This window comes from Oryx dammah, unplaced genomic scaffold, assembly GCF_014754425.2.
Source record: "Oryx dammah isolate SB20612 unplaced genomic scaffold, SCBI_Odam_1.1 HiC_scaffold_19, whole genome shotgun sequence".
NCBI classification, from domain to species: Eukaryota; Metazoa; Chordata; class Mammalia; order Artiodactyla; family Bovidae; genus Oryx; species Oryx dammah.
Window position 1 is genome coordinate 85,033,241 of NW_024070203.1, and position 23,130 is coordinate 85,056,370.

The 23,130-nt window shown below is 38.1% G+C and overlaps 1 protein-coding gene across 1 annotated transcript in view; it reads left to right on the top strand.

The window, feature by feature from the left end:
* Nucleotides 1-23,130, top strand: part of PIP4P2 (phosphatidylinositol-4,5-bisphosphate 4-phosphatase 2) — a 71,422-nt gene that overhangs the window by 24,203 nt on the left and 24,089 nt on the right. The window contains exons 2-4 of the mRNA XM_040261106.1: nucleotides 8,610-8,758; nucleotides 15,808-15,914; nucleotides 17,186-17,309. Coding sequence (XP_040117040.1) covers nucleotides 8,610-8,758; nucleotides 15,808-15,914; nucleotides 17,186-17,309 — 380 coding nt within the window. The remainder of the gene's footprint in view (nucleotides 1-8,609; nucleotides 8,759-15,807; nucleotides 15,915-17,185; nucleotides 17,310-23,130) is intronic.

Sequence of the window (23,130 nt, forward strand, 5' to 3'; positions counted from 1 at the left end):
AACGAAGATCATGGCATCTGGTCCCATCACTTCATGGGAAATAGATGGGGAAACAGTGGAAACAGTGTCAGACTTTATTTTTTTGGGCTCCAGAATCACTGCAGATGGTGATTGCAGCCATGAAATTAAAAGACGCTTGCTACTTGGAAGAAAAGTTATGACCAGCCTAGACAGCATATTGAAAAGCAGAGACATTGTCAACAAAGTTCCGTCTAGTCAAGGCTATCGTTTTTCCAGTGGTCATGTATGGATGTGAGAGTTGGACTGTGAGAGTTGGACTGTGAAGAAATCTGTGCACCAAAGAATTGATGCTTTTGAACTATGGTGCTAGAGAAGACTCTTGAGAGTCCCTTGGACTGCAAGGAGATCCAACCGGTCCATTCTAAAGGAGATCAGTCCTGGATGTTCATTGGAAGGACTGATGCTAAAGCTGAAACTCCAATACTTTGGCCACCTCGTGCGAAGAGTTGACTCATTGGAAAAGACTTTGATGCTGGGAGGGATTGGGGGCAGGAGGAGAAGGGGACGACAGAGGATGAGATGGCTGGATGGCATCACGGACTTGATGGACATGAGTCTGAGTGAACTCCAGGAGTTGGTGATGGACAGGGAAGCCTGGTGTGCTGTGATTCATGGGGTCACAAAGAGTCGGACACGACTGAGTGACTGAACTGAATACCATTCCTGCTCAAACTCTTCCAAAAAATTACAGGTGGAAGAAAACTCCAAACTCATTCTATGAGGCCACCATCACCCTGATAGTAAAACCAGATAAAGATATCACAAAAAATAACCTTATAATCTAGTATCACTGATGAACATAGATGTAAGAATCTTGAACAAAATTCTAGCAAACCGAATTTAACAACATATGGAAAGGATCATACAGCATGATCAAGTGGGGTTATTCCCAGGGATGCAAGGATTTTCAATATAGCAAAGTCAATCAATGTGATACTCCGTATTAACAAACTGAAAGACAAAAACTGTATGATCATCTCAATCGATGCAGAGAAACTTTCAACAAAATTCAATACTCATTTGTGATTTAAAAAGAAACCCTCTAGAAAATCAACATAGAAGGAATTACCTCAGTATAATAAAGGCCGTATACAACAAACCCACTGCAAACATTATTCTCAGTGGTTACAAACTGAAATCATTTCCTCTAAGATCAGGAAAAGGACAAAGGTTCCTAGTTTCACCACTATTATTCCACATAGTTTTGAAAGTCCTAGCCACAGCAACCAGAGAAGAAAAAGAAATAAAAGGAATTCAGATTGGAGAAGAAAAATATAGCTGTCACTGTTTGCCGCTGACATCATACTATACATAGGAAACCCTAAAGAGGCCACCAGAAAATTCCTAGAACAAATCAGTGAATACAACAAAGGCTCAGGATATAAAATTAAAACACAGAAACCTCTTGTAATCTTAAACACTAACATTGAAAAATCAGAAAGGGAAAGTAAGGAAAAAATCCCATTCATCATTGTAACAGAAAGAATAAAATATCCCAGAATAAACCTACATAAAGAGACAAAAGACCTGTATGCAGAAAACTATAAGACACTATTAAAAGAAATAAAATATAACACAAAAAGATGGAGAGATATAATATGTTCTTAGGTTGGAAGAATCAATATTGTGAAAATGACTATACTGCCTAAAGCAATCTGCATATTGAATGCAATCCCTATTAAATTATCTATGGTGTTTTCATAGAACTAGAACAAAAAAATTTTACAATTTGTGTGGAATCAAAAAAGACCCCAAATAGCCAAAGCAATCTTTCTGAAAGAAAAACAGGTTGGAGGAATCAACCTGACTTCAGACTCTACTACAAAGCTACAGTCATCAAGACAGTATGGTATTGGCACAAAAACAGAAATGTGGACCAGTGAAAAAATATACATAACCTAGAAATAAACCCAGAAATATGTGTGTACCTTATCTTTGAGAAAGGATGCAAGAATATACAGTGGAGAAAATATAGCCTCTTCAATAAGTGGCACTGGGAAAACTGGAGAGCTACATGTAAAACAATGAAATTAGAATACTTCCTAACACCATGTACAAGTAGTAAACTCACACTGGATTAACAACTTAAATGTAATACCATAAAGTATAAAACCTGGGTTCAATACCTGGGCCAGAGAGATCCCCTGGAGAAGGAAATGGTAACCCAGTCCAGTATTCTTGCCTGGGAAATCCTAGACAGAGGAGCCTGGCAGACTACAGTCCTTGGGGTTGCAAGAGTTGGACATGACTGAGCAACTAAACCAGCACATGAAGCTCTTAGAAGAAAACATGGGTATTTGAAAAGACCCTGATGCTGGGAAAGGTTGAGGGCAGGAGGAGAAGGGGATTACAGAGGATGAGATGGTTGGATGGCATCACCGACTCAATGGACATGAGTCTGAGTAAACTCTGGAAGTTGGTGATGGACAGGCAGGCCTGGCGTGCTACAGTCCATGGGGTCACAAGGAGTTGGACACGACTTAGCGACTGAACTGAACTGACACTCTTTGACATAAATTACAGCAGGATCCTATCTGACCCACCTCCTAGAGTAGTGGAAACAATAACAAAGATAAACAAATGGGACCTAATTATACTTAAAAGCTTTTGCACAGCAAAGGAGACTATAAATAAGGTGAAAACACAACCTTCAGATTGGGAGAAAATAATTGTAAACAAAGCCACTGCCAATGGATTAATCGCCCAAATATATACAAAATATACATGCATGCAGCTCAGTATCAGAGAAACAAAAAATAAAAAAAATTGGCAGACGACCTAACAGCCATTTCTCCATGGAAGACTTATAGAGAGCCAATAAACGCATGAAATGGTGCACAAGATCACTCATTAGTAGAGAAATGCAAGTCAAAACTAAAATGAGGTATCACCTCACACCAATCAAAATGGCCATCATTAAAAATTCTACAAATAATAAATGCTGGAGAAGATGTGGAGAACCCTCCTGCACTGTTGGTGGAAATACAAACTTATATAGACATTGTGGAGAACAGTACGGAGATTCCATAAAAAAAACTTAAGAATAAATCTACCATATCACCAAGCAATCCTACTACTGCACATATACTCTGAGAAAACCACAATTCAGAAAGACACATGTGCCCCAGTGTTCATTTCAGCACTATTTACAGGAGCCAGGACATGGAATCAACCTAGATGTCCATCAACAGATGAATGGATGAAGAGGATTGGAATATTGCTCAGCCATCAGTTCAGTTCAGTTCAGTTCAGTCACTCAGTCCTGTGCAGCTCTTTGCAACCCCATGAATTGCAGCATACCAGGCCTCCCTGTCCATCAACAACTCCCGGAGTTCACCCAAACTCATGTGCATCGAGTCAGTGATGCCATCCAGCCATCTCATCCTCTGTCGTCCCCTTCTCCTCCTGCCCCCAATCCCTTCCAGCATCAGGGTTTTTTCCAATGAGTCAACTCTTCACACGAGGTGGCCAAAGTACTGGAGTTTCAGCCTCAGCATCAGTCCTTCCAATGAACACCCAGGACTGATCTCCTTTAGAATGGACTGGTTGGATCTCCTTGCAGTCCAAGAGTCGCGAGAGTCTTCTCTAGCACCATAGTTCAAAAGCATCAATTCTTCGGTGCTCAGGTTTCTTCACAGTCCAACTCTCACATCCATACATGACCACAGGAAAAACCATAGCCTTGACTAGATGGACCTTTGTTGGCAAAGGTCCAACAAAATGGAACAAATTTGAGTCTTTTGTAGAGAGGTGTATGAACCTAGGGTGAAATGAATCATAAAGAACAAAAAACAAATAATGTATATTAAAACATATATGTGGAATCTAGAAATAGAGTACTGTTGAACCTATTTGCATGCAAGAAATGGAGACACAGATTAGAGAATGATCTTGTGGCAAGAAAAGCAGAGGATAGGGCAAACTGGGAAAATAGCATTGACATATATACACGATCATGCGTGAAACAGACAGCTAGTGAGAAGCTGCTATATGACACAAGGAGCCCTGTCTGGAGCTGGGACAGATGGGGGGTGTGTATATATATATATAATTACAACTGATTTGCGTTGTTGTATGGCAAGAATGAACACAATGTTGTAAAGCAGTTTTCCTCCAATTAAAAAATAAATTAAAAAAAATAAAATTTAGTAATTTAGTAGAACATAATTGAAATATGACTTCCAAGAGGCACCAACCAGCTGGTACTGATGCCTCTGAGCTCTGGAGAAAGATTTTATATACCTGGGCAATGTGCTGCAAGTCCCTTCTTTTTTCTTTAACCTTGCAGTTTCTGTTTTATCACCTCCTATTAACAGAATATAACCTGCAGACAACTGGCAAAGAAAAAATGTGGTTTGCACAGTTTTCATTCCAGTGTGACAAAGTGTAGAATGTGACTTTGGAGCTGAGAGTTGGTAACCTAATAGCTAGCTCATTTACCTTGCAAACTGACTTTAGCCAGATGGTTCCTTCTGAGGGTATAATGGTTCTAGAAGAACCAAGGAGTCTCTTGGAATAATCTTATTCCTTTGGTTTCAGAGAGGGTAGGAACAGAAGGTAGTCTTCTCTTTCTTTGTGTTGAGCTGGACTGGAGACATTTTACACAGGAAGTATATATCCATAGCACCTGGGTGCACCCTGTCCCTATCTGTACTCTTTACAAAGATCCTATGGAGGAGAGAAAGCCAGAGTTTTCCTTACTGGCTGGTTCTTTATACTTTTTAATCATAGTGTTATAAAATATCTCTTAGTTTAATCTGATGTCACTTTTCAATTGGCATACAATATCTTTGTCTAGAGCCTGAACGACTGCATATAAAGAGTATATTAGTGAAGTAAGTGAATTAAACTGGACAATATTGTCATTGCAGAGACTTATAAAGGGATAACTGAGGTAATAAAGACCAGAGTTCTCCAGCAAAACATTATCAACCTTTAAAATGCTGTATCTGGGTACATCTGGTAAAAACTGAAGTATGGATTATTATACCAGAATGACTTAGCTGGAAAGAGGGACTTCTTTGGCATGAAATAGATAAATTTCAGGTCATTGTTTATGATGGGAAAGTGTAATTTGATCACTTTGGGTTTACGGAATAATAATGGCTCTTTTTGAGTGCTTTAAGGAAGACCATTAAGTCTGCCTTGTGGTCTATATTATTTTATCGAGTCTGTTTTTCTATGAAATTTTTATCATGAACTAATTGTTTATTCATATTATATTCTAATCTTCATTTTCCCTAAGTATTCTTTCTTATCCCCCAATCCCCTTTAACTAGTCCTTACGTCTTTTCCATATATTAAAATCATTATTCATTAAGAGAGGCAGGTTTCATCATGGAGAGACCTCTGGGGAAGAGTCAGCTCTTGGTTTTGCTGAAGTGCTGTATAAAAGTCTATCCACAAGTTAGAATTTTAGGGCTTCAGTTTTATCTTCCATAAAGTGAATAAATTAGGCTATGTATTAGACTAAGATTGCATAAAATTCTAACATTGTATAATTCTGGAACTTTGTTGGGGATGGTTTCAGGTCTGAAGACTACTGCTCTAATAAATACTGTTCACATGGAGGAAAAAGATTTTTCACATAGACAACCTCCATAGAAAAAATGATCATTGTTTAAATAACAAGTAAGACTCTTCCAAAATGAAGAACTTTTGTGTCTCTTGATATCCAATGATCCCACATTCTGAGATTGCAGCAGACTTTTTATCCAGGGCAGACATTTAAAATAGATATAATAGTGGTGATCTGTTGGCTGCTTTAAAGTTAAAAGAAATAAAATGAACAATCTAAGTTGCTAATTACTGCTGGTTTACAGACTGTGAAACAAATTTCTAGAACTACAAGTCCTTTTCAAGAGGAGTTGTAGTTGTAGGTGAAGGTTTCCTTGAGATAAAATTACAAGATACATCTCTAAATCAGTTTAGGGCTGAAATAACAGAAAATTGAATCGGTAGGCCTGAAAGCACTGGTTAGTGGAGCAATTAGGCTTAACATCTGTCATTCTATTGATCTCTTGGATTGATTGCACGTATCTGGCAGACCAGGCCAGTGTCTCCTAATCCCCTCCCTGTCTCAGAGCATGTTTTAGAGAGGTTAGTCTACATATAGGAGAAAACCTTTTTCACAGTCAAGCTGTGCTCTGGTGCTAGGATGCCAGCTCCTCTTTAAGGAGAGTGGTAGTAATATACTTAGTGCCATTTTCCCAAGAGAAATAGATGAGTCCATTAAATTTCAGTGATTCACTTATTCACCCACCATTCATTCCATAAATGTGTAGTGAGCATCTGCCACAGACCAGGCACTGTGACAAGCGCTGAATCTGACCTGAGCAAGTCAGATATGGCCCTGGCCTCGTGGAGGCTTTAGTCTCCCCCATAAGTCCCATTAGACTTCTCATCCTCACTCATTCTTTACCCACTCCTTCAATTTCCCAAACCTCCAGAAGGTTTGAGCATATTTTTGTCATTGAAAGCTTTTCTTTTTTTACGGGGTAAAAATTATGTAGTACAAATCTTAAAGGAAGAGTTCATAGGATTTTGTTGGTTCTGATAGACTTCAAATGCTTCAGAAGATCAACCATTGAAATCTTTAGGAGATTCCATTGAGCAAAACTTTTGCCTGTTGAAATGGATGGATTTTACCATTCTTATTTGTGGCCTTAATATGTGGCCTTTCCCCCTCATCCCCAAGGCAAAAGAAACAGCTTTTATTAATAATGCTATTGCTAATAGTTATTAAAACAATATTTATTGTTGCATACCAGGCAGTGTGCCTTGAATTTCTAGTAAGGTGTGTATTCTCTTTGCCAGGACAATACTTTCTTTATTGAGTTCCGATAAAGTAATCTGCTAATTACAAGGGCTCAAATGTACTGCTGACACATTGATCCTTTAACCTATTTTTTCTTCTTGATTAATACATTACAGGTCACTGTGTATCAGCTTTAAATTCTTCCAAGGATTTAAAACTATTTTTATAATTCAGATATCTATAGCTTCTTTTTAAGATCAGTGTTTGGCAGCATTCTGATATAAGCCTCCAAGAGACACGTGCATATTATCATTTCCAATGTGGCCTCTTTCAGAGCCTTGGATACTGCAGAGATTTGGCTTATTATGAATATTTGAATGAATATCACTTGTTGCTAATCCTTTTTAAGTCTAAAAATATCTCCATGATGTACCCCAAGCATGCGAGGTGGTAATATGTGGTATTTTGAACATACCATAATGGGCTATTCTCTAACTCAGTTCTATCAGCTCAAAGTATCACAGAGTTCAGAATCTAATCCAGTGGATAGAAAAATCTCTATTTCAAAAATATCTCCTTTCATGATTAGCTACTGTGATCGTATTTTATAGTGTCACAGAAGCCTCTGAACCTATCGGTTCTCTTTAATGGGGACTCAATCATGTATTCAATCATGTATCAGTTCTCTTTAATGGGGATTCAATCATGTATTGAGCTTTTTCTAGGTGGCCTGTGACAAGACCTTGCCTTGAAAGGGCCTCCTATGCCTGTAATTAAGATAGCCACACAATGAGGTTAGGCAAGTCCCATTTAGAAATTCCATCCTGGTATAGTATATGTAATTTCCTTTCCTCTGACTTTTGTAACAAATAATACTTCTGGTTGAAGAACACACTTCTGAAGTTGGGCTTCTACCCTTTACCCAATCACCCAATCAGTCAGTGTAAGGACTCTCAGAAAGCAGTGTGTCTGTGTATGTGCATGTATGTTTCTATGTGTGTGCTTGTGTATATTTGTATTCTGGAAATTTTCAAACACACACAAAGTAGTAAGAACAAAGTATCTGCTGTGTCTTTATATTCACAAATATCATCATTTTGCTGCTTTTCATCTGTTAACCCATTTTTTTCTTGCAGCATTTCTACTAAATCCCAGGTAACCCATAAATACTTTGAAACATTTCCTAGAATTTTAATGTTAGGTGAAAGTTTGAGACAAAAATTGTTGAATTGACTTCATTCTTGTTTTTGTCTGCAACTAGCATAGTTCCATTAATTAGAACATGTTCCTTGTTGATAAGTTTAGTTTTCCTAAGTTCATTTTTATCTCTTCTTGACTGCCACCAAACCCTTGTTTTGTTCTTGTCATACTCAGCAGTTATTACACTGATTCTAGTATAAACAGAGCTCAGCAACTACACAATTAATGCATATGTATAAGTGACTTTAAAACTCTGTCCTCATTGACTATTTCTGTTTCATGGGAGTCAGATCATTAGTGTAAGATTTTTTACTTTAGCCATAAATCATCACTTTCCTATTATAAACTCTAGGCATTTGCACATAGGAACGGAGTGGATGTTTTGAGGTTAGGCTAATAAAAGGTGTAAACCTAGGTAAGTGTGATTTGGGTTTTAGGAGTTAGGAATTATTCTACTTTACGATATAGTTCTATGTGTGTTTCTGTTCTGAAACTGTATAATGTTGGCCAGCTTTAAAAACATAAAGAACCGGAGATATTTATTAATAGTTTCCTGCTTTACATCTATTGCTTGTACGGCTCAAATCAGTCGTAATAGCTCTGAGACTCTAAGTCGCTACTGTCTTTTTAGCGGAACTCCCGCCTCCGTATACGGCCATTGTCAGCCCAGATGCCAGTGGAATTCCAGTCATAAACTGCCGTGTGTGCCAGTCTCTCATCAATTTGGATGGCAAGCTTCACCAGCATGTGGTCAAGTGCACAGTTTGCAATGAAGCTACGGTAAGTGGGGATTTTCACTAATAAAGCCCAAATTATTATTTAAAATCTTCTCCCTAAAAAAGCGTGTCAATAATGTTACTTAAAAGTAGATATGGGCTGGTTACAGAAATGGCCATTTATTTTTTATGTTTATTTCTTCTCTCTAGCTGTTTCTCTTTTATCATACAAAGATGCCTCTAGTGTTTAAATCTAACTCCATTATGAAAATTTCATGAGGAATTATTTAACTGTAATGCCATTTGGCTCTTTATTTTCGAAAATGAGGCTGAATGTTAACAATCACTTATAATTCTCTTCAGTGTTATCCACATCGCAACTGAATCTATTCTGGTTTTTACTAAAATGAAATATACTGAAGTTCCCTATAAATGTGGACTTTGTACTTCTTATGTAGAAAAGTATTTAAACTTGTTCACACCTGTAGGATATATGGTTTTTCTGGGATTTTGTGACTGTGAGTTTGTTACTGACATTTGTGTTGAAGTGCTTATTAACAGCTTGTATATTATTCCATTTTTTGATATTAATTTAGTGAAATATTTTAAAAAATTGAAGGGCATTTTTTTCCCCTGAACTTTGGGAAGAGGAACTAAATTTTAAGTAAGATTTTTAAGATTTTAAGTAATAAACTGGTCAAGTGTATACTGGTTAAATTAAATATATTTCTGCTTTCATGGTTAGGCTTTAGTTTTAAATTTTCAATTTCTCAAAATTTGAAATTAATTAATAATTTTATTTTTGGCATTTGCATTTTTTTTCTCCTTAGAAAAAGTCTTTAAAAACTCAACCAATGATTATTGTATCTCTAAGAACCATGAAAGATGAATATGGCAGACTTTATATGTTTTATGGAAAAGTCATAAGATAAAACCTTCAGTCATGAAGCAATATATTTCATTTTTACAAGGGATATCATTTAGGGAACATTATTGTATAAATAAATCATACCTACAAAACTAGCTATTTTCTTTTTCAGTTGAACACTTAAATGTACGTACATGCTAAGTCACTTCATTTGTGTCTGACTCTTTCCAGAGGAGCCTATGGACTGTTGCCTGCCAGGCTCCCCTGTCCATGGGATTCTCCAGGCAAGAACGCTGGAGTGGGGTGCCCTGCCCTCCTCCAGGGGGTCTCCCTGACCCAGGGTTTGAACCCGCATCTCTTACCTCTTCTGCATTGGCAGGCAGGTTCTTCATCACTAGTGCTACCTGGGAAGCCTGAGAGCATTCCTTAAAGTGTTGGTTCTTTTTTCCCACCTTATTTTCCTCCCTTGTAATATTACTAATTCCATACAAGGCAATCTAATTAAATACTATTCATTTTCTCTAGAATATTCACAATTATTTACATTTCTTTATTTATTAGGGGTAGTAATCATGTAAAGTGTTAGTTGCTCAGTCGTGTCCAGCTCTTTGCCACCTCAAGGACTATAGCCCGCCAGGCTCCTCTGTCCACAAAATACTCCAGGGAAGAATACTGGAGTGGGCTGCCATTCCCTTCTCTAGGGAAGCTTCCCAACCCAAGGATCAAACCCGGGTCTACCTGCATTGCAGGCAGATCCTTTACCATCTTAATGGGAGAAAGCAAAGAGGAATTAACCTCTTGATGAAAGTGAAAGAGGAGAGTGAGAAAACTGGCTTAAAACTCACCATTAAAAAAACTAAGATCATGGCATCTGGTCCCATCACTTCATGGCAAATAGATGGGGGGAAAATGGAAACAGGGACAGACTTGATTTTCTTGAGCTCCAAAATTACTGTGGATGGTGACTGTAGCCATGAAATTAAGACACTTGCTCCTTGGAAGAAAAACTATGAGAAACCTAGACAGCATATTTTAAAAAGCAGACACATCACTTTGCCTACAAAGGTCCCTCTAGTCAAAGCTATGGTTTTTCCAGTATTCATGTAAGGAGGTGAGAGTTGGACCATAAAGAAGTCTGAGCGACAAAGAATTGGTGCTTTTGAACTGTGGTGCTGGAGAAAACTCTTGAGAGTCCCTTGGACAGTAAGGGGATCAAACCAGTTAATCCCAAAGGAAATCAGCTCTGAATTTTCATTGGAAGGACTAATGCTAAAGCCTAAACTCCAATATTTGGCCACCAGATGCTAAGAGCTGACTCATTGGGAAAGACCCTGATGCTGGGAAAGATTGAAGGTAGGAGGAGAAGGGGATAACAGAGGATGAGATGATTGAATGGCATCATCAACTCGATGGACATGAATTTGAGCAAGCTCTGGGAGATAGTAAAAGACGGAAGCCTGGCATGCTGCAGTCCAAGGGGTCACAAACAGTCAGACACGTCTGAGTGATTGAACAACAACAAATCATATAAAAATTCCAGCCCAATTTTCTTTATGTCCAGAAGTAGCTTATTATAGCCAAATTTTATTGATCCTGGATGAACTCATCACTTCAGAGAACCAGATTTAGACTGTTGGTTAAATCCACAGTGACACATCTATCCGGGGAATCACTATCTCTGGCAGCTGTAGCCTTATAAAATCTATTTCTTAAAAAATGAAACTTGAAAGTCGAAATTGCTTCTTGATCCATGGACTGCAGAATGGATGTTGTGTTAGCAAGCATGAAACACAACTTAATTTTATTGTACATCTCCGTAAGAGCTCTTGGGTGACCAGCTGCATTATCAGTAGGAGGTAACATTTTGAAAGGAATTTTTTTTTTCAGCTGTAGGTATCAACAGTGGACTTAAAATGTTCAGTAAACCATTCTGTAAATAGATGTGCTGTCTTCCAGACTTTGTTCTAGTGGCAGTGCAGTCTTAGCGTAATTCTTTAAGGGCCCTAGGATTTTCAGAACAGTAAATGAAAGCATTGGCTTCAACTTAGTCACCAGCTGCATTAGCCCCTAACAAGAGAGTCAGCCTGTCCTTTGAAGCTTTGAAACCAGGCACTATTTTCTCCTTTTTGTCTATGAAGATCCCAGATGACATGTTTTGCCTGTATAGGGAAGAAGAAAATATGTTGAAACTAAGTTGTTGAGTGTAGCTGCTTTCATTAATTAGCTTAGCTAGATCTTCTGAATAGCTTGCTACGGTTTCTGCCTCAGAACTTGTTACTTTACCTTGCAATTTTTTTTTTTACTGAAGTATGATTTACAATGTTGTGTTAGTTTGAAAGTGAAAGGGAAAGTTGCTCAGTCGTGTCTGACTCTTTGCTACCCCATGGACTGACTGTACAGTCCATGGAATTCTCCAGGCCACAATACTGAAGTGGGTAGCCTTTCCCTTCTCCAGGAGATCTTACCAACCCAGGGGTCAAACCCAGGTCTCCCTAAAGGCAGGCGGACTCTTTACCAGCTGAGCCACCAGGGAAGCCCAAGAATACTGGAGTGGATAGCCTATCCCTTCTCCAGCAGATCTTCCTGACCCAGGAATCGAACTGGGGTCTCCTGAGTTGCAGGGGGATTCTTTACCAGCTGAGACACTTTGAAGTGTATAGCAAAGTGATTCATATACATATATAATTTTTCATCTTCATTTACCTTATAGGTTATTATAAAATATTGAGTGTATTCTCTGTGCTATACAGTTGGTACTCATTGGTTATCTGTTTCATATAAGGTATATATATGTATTTAATCCCAAACTCCTAATTTATCCTTCATTCCTCCACCTTTTCCACTTTGGTGACCATCAGTTTGTTTTCTACGTCTATGGGTATTTTCTACGTCCATTTATATTTTGCATATAACTTCATTCGCATCATTTTTTTTCAGATTCCATGTACAAGCAGTAATGTATGATATGGGCCTTTTTTTTGCCTGACATTTCACTTAGTGTGATAATGTCTAGGGCCATCCATGTAGCTGTGTGTGGCATTATTTATTCTTTTCATGGTAATATTCCATTGTCAGTCAGTTGTTGCTCAGCCATGTCCCACCAGGCTCCTCTGTCCATGGAATTCTCTAGGCAAGAATACTGGAGTGGGTTGCCATTGCCTTCTCCAGGGGATCTTCCCAACCCATGGAGAACCCCTGGTTCAATCCAGGATAGAACCCGAATCTCCTGCATTGCAGGGAGATTGTTTACTGTCTGAGCCACTAGGAAAGCTCTGTCAACATGTTTACTTAATGGTAAACATGAATTTAGAGAAATTAACACAGGATTCTGGTTCTTGATACTTTATATTGTATAGCAATATATTCTGGATATTTTAGATTGTCAGATTCTATTATAATATAGTTTAATAAATTACAGTTGACTTATTGCTAACTTATACATATTTCTACCAAGGTTATTTACTTAAAAATTTTAAATCTTTAAAAAAGAATACATGTTGCAGACTTATAGAAAGCTAGAAAAATAATAGTACATAGTATGGAGAATTCCCATAGGGTAGGCTCTTTACCCACATTCTGTAAATATTGATATTTTACAAAGTACCTTTCTCTCTCCAAATAAATAAAAATAATTTTTTCAGAACCTTTTAAGGTAATTGTGGACATGGTGCACTTCAACCCCTAAATATTTTAATGTGAATTTCTTTAAAAAAATAAAAAGAGCATTCACTTACATAATTATAGTAAGTTATAAAATCAGAAATTAACATTGATATAATACTGTTATCTAATCTTTTGACTTAATTCATGATTTTTTAAATATTTACTTTTATTTATTTATTTGGCTGTGCTGGGTCTTAGTTGTAGCACACAGGACCTTTAGTTGTGGTTGTGGGATCTACCTCCCTGGCCAGTTATCAAATCCCAGCTCTGTGCATTGGGAATGCAGAGTCTTAGCCATTGGACTGCTGGGAATGTCCCAAGTTAATTCATGTTTGCCTAATTGTTTCAGTGAAAAAAGAAAATCGGATCCAGAAGTCAATTAAAAATTATTTTCAAAATTTAAATACATTTAATATGTTTATAAATATAAAAATATTTAATGTTATTAAAAATATAAATATATATATCAATTATATATTGCATTTGGTTATCATGTTTCTTTAATCTTCCTTAATCTGAAATTTAGTCTTTGTCTTCCATTGCCTTGACAATTTTGAAGAGTACAAGTAAGATATTCTGTAGAATGTTCCTTGTTCGGGTTTGTCTGATGCTCTCTCATGAGTAGATTCAGGTTATACATCTTTGGCAAGTATGCCACAGGAGTGGTGTTCTACTCCTCTCACTGCACCATAGCTTATTTACTTTAACAAGCTTACATCCTTGTAATGAAAGGAGTGTTTTCTTTAGTGCTGCTTAGTCTAGCTTTTAAATTTACTGTGAAGAAATACTTGCATTAAGAGCTATAATAAGTTTCAAATTTGTGATATGCTCCTCTTTCCCTACTATTCTTCTCGAGCTTGCTTTCCTTGGACATGTGCAAAAACCCTTGGCCAGGCAGGCTTGATGATCCTGTCTTGTGAACTTCAAATGGAAAACAATTCCAGGCCAATATGAACTAATTTTGAAACATGCCCTTCATAATTCAATCTCTGCAGTCCCCCAAATTTTATAGAGTGTTTCCAAATACTTGAGCTATTTAAAATCACTTATGATTCATCACTAATTATTAGAGAAATACACATCAAAACTACAATGAGGTACTACTTCACACCTGTCAGAATGGCCATTATTAAAAAGACTACAAATAATAATTGCTGGAGAGGGTGTGGAGAAAAAGGGACCCTCATGCACTGTTCGGAGAAGACAATGGCCACCCACTCCAGTACTTTTGCCTGGAAAATCCCATGGACGGAGGAGCCTGGTGGGCTGCAGTCCATGGGGTCGCAAAGAGTTGGACATGACTGAGAGACTTCATTTTCACTTTTCACTTTCATGCATTGGAGAAGGAAATGGCAACCCACTCCGGTGTTCTTGCCTGGAGAATCCCAGGGACGGGGGAGCCTGGTGGGCTGCCGTCTATGCAGTTGCACAGCGTCGGACACGACTGAAGCGACTTAGCAGCAGCAGCAGCATGCACTGTTAGTGGGAATGGAAACGGGTGCAGCCACTATGGAAAAGAGTGTGGGAGGTTCCTCAAAAACCCTAAAATCAGAGTTGCCATATAATCAAACAGTTCTACTCTTGGGCATGTATCTAGTCATATACCTAAACTGGAAAGGCAGACTAGCAGCACTATTTACCATCGCCAAGACATGGAAGCAGCCTAAACGTCCACTGACGGACGGACGGATACAGAAGATGTGAGATATACATATGTCTAGACCAAGTCAGAAAGACAAAGGCAAACACCATATGCCATTTACATGTGGCGAGTCTAAGACATGATACAAATGAAACCACCTACAAAGCAGAAACAGACTCACAGGCATCGAGGACAGACTTGTGCTTGTCAAAGGGCAGGGAGTTGGAAGGGAAGGACTGGGAGGTTGGGACTAGCAGATGTGAACGTTTAGACCCAGCAGGGGTCCCCAGCGTCCCCAGCCCCTGGGCCACGGGCTGGCGCTGGTCTGTGGCCTGTCAGGAACTGGGCCACGCTGCAGGAGGTGAGTCCGGCACAGTGAGCAAAGCTCCATCTGTATTTGCAGCTGCTCCCCATCGCTCACATTGTTGCCTGAATCCCACCTCTTGGCAGATCAGCAGCAGGATAATGTAACACACCTGAAACATCCGGCGCTGCACCCTCCCCTCCAGTCTATGGAAAAATTCTTTCACGAAATGAGTCCCTGGTACCAAAAAGGATGGGGATAGCTGATATATATGGTGGATACACAAGGCACTATTGTATAGCACAAAGGATTATATTCACTATTCTGTCAATAAACCATGATGGAATAGAATATGAAACATTCCATCAACAAACCATGATGGAATAGAATATGAAAAAGAATATATATATGTATGACCAAGTCACTTTGCTGTACAGAGGAAGTTAGCACAATGTTGCAAATCAACTATATTTCAATAAAATAAATCATTTATGATAATTTTCCTTAATTTGTACTTTGGTAGCACTACGTGCAGCTTTAGATTTTTAGGATTCGTTTCCTCTTTATACACAAGCAAGCTTTGGCAATCTGTACTTCAGTTAATTCGCTTTGTTTGTATTTTCTTCTCTTATCTAGCCAATCAAAAATCCCCCAACAGGGAAGAAATACGTTAGATGCCCTTGTAATTGTCTCCTCATTTGTAAGGACACATCACGGCGAATAGGATGTCCAAGACCCAATTGGTAAGACATAAAGATTCATCTATCCATTCGTTTGTTCATTTGACAAGTCCTTATTAAAGATTCATTGTGTGGCAGGGTTTGTTCTAAACAGAGTTTTTATCCTCAAAGTAATTATAAGACCTTCAATATTTTTTCTTTGTTAAAGGAGTGATACTGCTTAGTTTGAAATTAATGGTTACAAGTATTCATGAACCAAAATTCTTGAATGAACAATTCAAGTTACCTTGATGTTATATAACTATTTAATGCACTGTAATAAATCAGTGATTCATTATATTTAACTAAAAACAACTGATTTGTTTATCTTTGACTCTTTGACATATTTCATCTTAATTTGGAAGTGTTTTAGTAATCATTGTGCACTTTACCACGTGTTAATACAGTAGTCTTTTCTAAGTATGAGTGAGTGAGTGAAGTTGCTCAGCCGTGTCTGACTCTTTGCAACCCCATGGACTGTAGCCCACCATACTCCTCCATCTGTGAGATTTTCTAGGCAAGGATACTGGAGTGGGTTGCCATTTCCTTCTCCAGGAGATCTTCCCGACCCAGGGATGGAACCTGGGTCTCCCACATTGTAGACAGACGCTTTACCATCTGAGCCACCAGGGAAGTCCTTTGCTAAGTATAATCTACTTAAATAAATTCTATAGTTATTTGCCCCTGCCAAATGCCATATGGAGTGCCCAAACAGGAGTATATCAAAACCTTAACTGTATTTTTTCCCTGTGATTTCTGTCATTTTGAATGTTAGTCAGTTAAAACCCTATCTAATGGTAACTGGGGAAAAAGAAAGGAAAGGAGCCTACCATTTTCTTTTCTGTCCAACTCTTATTAAATAGATATTAAGAAGTACCAGCCTACTCAGAAAAATTTGGTTTGACTCAGCACTTTGGTATCTTCATGGCACACATATAAATGTTAATTTAGAATATTTTAACTTCTTTTAGTCTTTTATCAAACTCAAGTTGTCTTCCTAGATAGGATAAGATAAGGTAAGATGAGGAATGGTAAGATTTGAAATTATATGGAGCAGTTAAATGGTTCCTAAGGTGATTTGATTAGGTCCAATTCCGTCTTATTTTGTTACTTTTAAAATATTGACCATTGCTGTTTTCTGTGATTTTGGCCCTAAAAGCTGAAACTTAGTTCACTTAATTTATAAAGCAAGAGCATCTTATTTGCACTGCTGTGTCACGTTTGGGCCCTATATTGTAGGTTTTACCCTCTCTCCATTTGTGGGATAATGAGGTTTTCCCTTTTTCTTTCCACAGTAGACGCATAATTAACCTTGGCCCAGTAATGCTTATTTCTGAAGAGCAGCCCGCTCAACCTGCATTGCCAGTCCAACCGGAAGGAACAAGGGTCGTGTGTGGGCACTGTGGAAACACGTTCCTGGTATGTAACAAGACATCTGTCAGAGACATCAGTCTGTTCAATGTAGGTCATGATCACACAGATTTGACCACTGCTTGTAGTCTTATAGTTTGGTCCAAGTGCAAATTGACCAAAGGATTAAAATAAAGCCTTTTTTAAAGAAAGATAGTTAATCAGAACTGCAGTTAATAATATACTGGATTATTTGTAAATTGCACACAAGTTGCATCCTCTGACTCATTCATTTGCAAAAAGGGCCTCTCTGGATAGACCAATAATAAACAAGCACCTTGTCCTCTAGGCAGAGCAACTTGGGTATCTTGGCTTAGTGAGCAATTGAATCTACCTCCTACCCTCACCTCCTTAGTAGAGCATAGAACGTACAGCCTCATGCAGTGGCCTTGCTTGATTCTAGATTCATGGTTCTAGATTCAAGAAATAGTCTTATTATAATTTATCAAATTTTTTCTGATTTTTAAATATGAAACTTGGAGTTAAGGAAATAAACTCAGTTCATTTCAGTTCAGTCTCTCAGTCCAACTCTTTGCAACCCCATGGACTGCAGCATGCCAGGCTTCCCTGTCCATCACCAATGCCCCGAGCTTGCTCAAATTCACGTTCGTTGAGTCAGTGATGCCATCTAACTACAGATGGCATCAACTAACTGCCTCATCCTCTGTTGTCCCCTTCTCCTCCTGCCTTCAATCTTTCCCAGCATCAGGGTCTTTTCAAATGCGTCAGTTCTTCACATCAGGTGGCCAAAGTATTATTGAAGTTTCAGCTTCAGCATCAGCCCCTCCAATGAGCATTCAGTATTGATTTCCTTTAGGATTTACTGGTTGGATCTCCTTGCAGTCCAAGGGACTCTCAAGAGTCTTCTCCAACACCACAGATCAGAAGCATCAATTCTTTGAAACTCAGCCTTCTTTATGATCCAACTCTCACCTCTGTACATGACTACTGGAAAAACCATAGCTTTGACTATACGGACCTTTATTGGTAAAGTAATGTCTCTGCTTTTTAATATGCTATCTAAGTTTCTCATAGCTTTTCTTCCAAGGAGCAAGTGTCTTTTAATTTCATGGCTGCACTTACCATCTTCAGTGATTTTGGAGCCCAAGAAAATAAAGTCTGTCCTCTTTCCATTGTTTCCAAATCTATTTGCCATGAAGTGACAGGACCGGATGCCATGATCTTCTTTTTTTGAATGTTGAGTTTTAAGCCAGCTTTTTCACCCTCCTCTTTCACCTTCATCAAGAGGCTCTTTCGTTCCTCTTCACTTTCTGCCATAAGGTGGTGTCATCTGCATATCTGAGGTTACCGATATTTCTTCCAGCAATCTTGATTCCAGCTTGTGCTTCATCCAGCCCTGCATTTTGCATGATGTACTCTGCATATAAGTTAAATAAGTAGGGTGACAATATACAGCCTTAATGTATTTCTCTCCCCATTTTAAATCAGTCTGTTGTTCCATGTCCAGTTCTAACTATTGCTTCTTGACCTGCATACAGGTTTCATAGGAGGCAGGTAATATGCTCTGGTATTCCCATCTCTTTAATAATTTTGCATAGTTTGTTGTGATCCACACAGTTAAAGACTTTAATGTAGTCAATGAAGCAGAAGTCAATGTTTTTCTGGAATTCTCTTGCTTTTTCTATGATCCAGTGGATGTTGGCAATTTGATCTCTGGTTCCTCTGCCTTTTCTAAATCCAGCTTGAACATCTGTAAGTTCTTGGTACACGTACTGTTGAAGCCTGTCTTGGAGAATTTTGAGCATTACCCTGCTAGCGTGGGAAGTGAGTGCAATTGTGCAGTAGTTTGAGCATTCTTTGTCATTGCCTTTCTTTGGGATTGGAATGAAAACTGATCTCTTCCAGTCCTGTGGCCACTGCTGAGTTTTCCAAATTTGCTGGCATATTGAGTACAGCACTTTCACAGCATCATCTTTTGGGATTTGAAATAGCTCAACTGGAATTCTATCACCTCCTCTAGCTTTGTTCATAGTGATGCTTCCTAAGGCCCACTTGACTTCATACTCCAAGATGTCTGGCTCTGGGTGAGTGATCACACTATGGTGGTTATCTGGGTCATGAAGATATTTTCTGTACAGTTCTTCTGTGTATTCTTGCCACCTCTTCTTAATATCTTCTGCTTCTGTTAGGTCCATACCATTTCTGTCCTTTATTATGCCCATCTTTGCATGAAATATTTCCTTGGTATCTCTAATTTTCCTGAAGAGATCTCTAGTCTTTCCCATTCTATTGTTTTCCTCTATTTCTTTGCACTGATCCCTGAAGAAGGCTTTCTTATCTCTCCTTGCTATTCTTTGGAACTCTGCATTCAGATGGTTTTATCTTTCCCTTTCTCCTTTGCCTTTTGCTTCTCTTCTTTTCTCAGCTAGTTATAAGGCCTCCTCAGACAGCCATTTTGCCTTTTTGCATTTCTTTTTCTTGGGGATGGTTTTGATCACCACCTTCTGCACAATGTCCCAAACCTCCATCCATAGTTCTTCCTTGGATTATCCAAATCCTTGACATGGATAATCCTTATAAACCACATTATAAGTGAGCTGACTTCAGTTGTTCAAAAATAAATATTGAGTGTGTACCAGACACTGGGTTACATGCTTGGGAAACAGGAAAGTACAGTCCCTGCCCTCATGGGATTTTCCAATAATAGCAGGAGAAAGATAGTTAAAACAAGAATTATGTGCTGGAAAATCCAATGGACAGAGGAGCCTGGTGGGCTGCAGTCCATGGGATCACTAGGAGTTGAACAGGACTGAGTGACTTCACTTTCACTTTTCACTTTCATGCATTAGAGAAGGACATGGCAACCCACTGCAGTGTTCTTGCCTGGAGAATCCCAGGGATGGGGGAGCCTGGTGGGCTGCCGTCTATGGGGTCTCACAGAGTCGGACACAAATGAAGCGACTTAGCAGCAGCAGCAGCAGCAGCATTTAGGCTACAGCAGGGAAATACAGAATGTTCTTAGTGTATATACAGAAGCGTCTAGGCTAGTTGAAGTGACATTATCTTAAGAGTAATGGAAAGCTAAAGCAGAGATTTATAATTAAAATGTATTTGGGGATGTTATGTATATAATTTATTGCATATGGGCAAGTCTGAAGAAATAAGATATTTAGGCTTTATTATTCAGAAAAATGATGACAGTGGTTATGAATAGCATAAAGAATTTCAGAGAGAATTAGCCAAACTGATATTAGGATAGATAAGGGAATGAGACAAAAATAAAATTAAAGACAACTGTTACAGAGCTTTATATTTAACTTTTGGAATCATCTAGAAATGAACTCTAGAGAATGATCTAAGTTAAGAGGTTAGATAGATGTATGTGACATTACTTTATACATTTATGCATAAAATATTTGGGTTTTAAATATTTTCCCCTCAGAAGAAAGTCACTAAGTTTTATGTAAGCCAGAAATGAACTTGTAACTTACTTAACATTCAGTGCAAGCATGTGAATCTTATTAGCATAGTAATTATGATTTAAAAATTTTATGTCTTTGGCAGGAAAGGGTGTTTTGGATTAACACCCATGGTATTTAAAGATGATTTCAAAATTCCCTGAAAACAAAGTTTTTGTGATTAAGAAAACACAGTACATACCTTTAGGGTGGCTATTACCTTTGAGAGTTTCAGACTAATGATGCTGAGGGTTACAAAGAATAAACTCTCCATTCTCACTTGAGAACTTCACCTCATCGTTATTATTATGCCAATACAAGTAATCTTAGATTCTTTGTAGTAGTCTTTGTCCTTCAAACTTTCATCTAATAGGATAATTCATCAACTTATTCCATACCTTGTTTCAGCCTTGGTTTACAAGGCCCATAAGCAACTGAAACAAGTTACAAAGTCCAGTAGCTCTGAAAAATAAAACATGCAAAATCAAGGAGGTGAAAAATAGGGCAGAAATATGATGAAGTCATATATAAGAATATAAGTATGCATAATATTCAGTCCTGTGCAGTTGTTAAAATTTGACTGAGTTTTAGTGGTGTGCCTTCTATAGTTAATGAAAAGAGGAAAACATGATCTATTACAAGATATTTGTGATGTTTTCTGAAAAGTTCACATAGCAACTTTTACTGGAATGCTGAGACCTAAGAGAAAATCATTCCCATGGGTTGAAAGTATAATGGACTGTGTCCTCAATGATATTTTTCATTTATAACAAATAATATAATATGATGTAATATAATACACTGCCATAGTGCTAAAATTATATTTACTAGAAATTCACACTATTCACGGTATTCATTTAACAGCCTGTCTGGAACAGTGGATAGTGTTGAGAAAAGCTAAATTTGTGTTTTCCAAAGCATATTCATCAGAATGCTCATTTTACAGGATAATGATAAGTATTATGTGAGTAAAGAGTTCCAAGATTATAAGGAATTTCTAGGATAAAAAAATTAAGCAGAATTTTTATAGGTATATTCTTTAGCACTTTTAGTATACAACATGTTAAAATAATAATAATTAAATAATGTTAAACCATTAAATAATAATTATTACAATTTAATTAAACTTAATTTCTTATAAGTAATTAAATAATATTAAGATCCAAGAGGAAGTTTTATGTAGTATGTGTAAACATATTAAGATGTCAAAACAGTTTTGAGGGGATTGTCTAACCAGACTAATGTTTTGGGGGACTTTGTTTAGAAAATAATTTTCCAGAAGAATAAAAGCATTACAGACTAGTTCTCCATGAACATAAAGAAGTTTCTTAAGAAAACTAACCAGCAGAGAGTTTAATTGCATCTGTGTGGGACAGGTGTTTTCCGTTACTGATAGAAGGCAGGTCCACGTACTGGGTAGGGTTGGCATTTCCCAGTGAAATCTAAAACAACCTATCATAGATGAGAGTTCAAACTTTGCCCGGAAGTGGGCCAATATAGTACAGGTTCAGAACCAGTCAGACAGGTTCAGAACCAGTCAGACAGGTTCTGGTTTTCTTCACTCGTTCGTAGGGTTCTATAGTTCAGTTGCTTAGCAGAGTGACAGTGAACACACTTTAAAGTAATGACATGTGTGTGCTCAGTTGCTCAGCTGGCCTGACTCTTTGTGATCCCATGGACTGAAGCCTCCCAAGTGCCTCTGTCCATGGAGTTATCCAGGCCAGAATACTGGAGTGGGTTGCCTTTTCTTACTCCAGGGGATCTTTCCAACCCAGAGATCAAATGACCCCAGTTGTCTGTTGTAACCATTAGAAAATAAAATCTAGTAGGGTACTATCAGCTGACTAGTTTTTAGTAGTATTACTTTCTTATGTGCCTCCTAAGATCAATTTAAAAATATACCTTGATGAAACTAAGTTATCTATTATATATTATAGAATGGTTAGAAATAAGCCAAGTATTGGAAAACCTCTACTAAAAACAATTGGGTTTTAGAGAAGTTGCTTTTAACCCTTCTGATAGAAAAGAATTTTCATAATAGCCAAAATATGGAAAGAATGCAAATACCCACAGTGGATGAATGGATAAAAAGGATGTGGGGCTTACCAGGTGGTGTTAGTGGTAAAGAACCTGCCTGCCAGTGCAGGAGAGACAAGAGACGTGGGTTCGATCCCTGGGCCTGGAAGATCCCCTGGAGTAGGAAATGGCAAACCCTCCCCAGTATTCTTGCCTGGAAAATTCCATGGACAGAGGAGCCTTGGTGGGCTACAGTCCCCGGGGCCGCAAAGAGTTGGACATGACTGAGTGAGTGAGCACAAACAAAAATACACAATGGAATATTATTCAGCCACAGGAAATGATTTGGAGAAGGGAATGGCAACCCACTCCAGTATCCTTGCCTGGAGAATCCC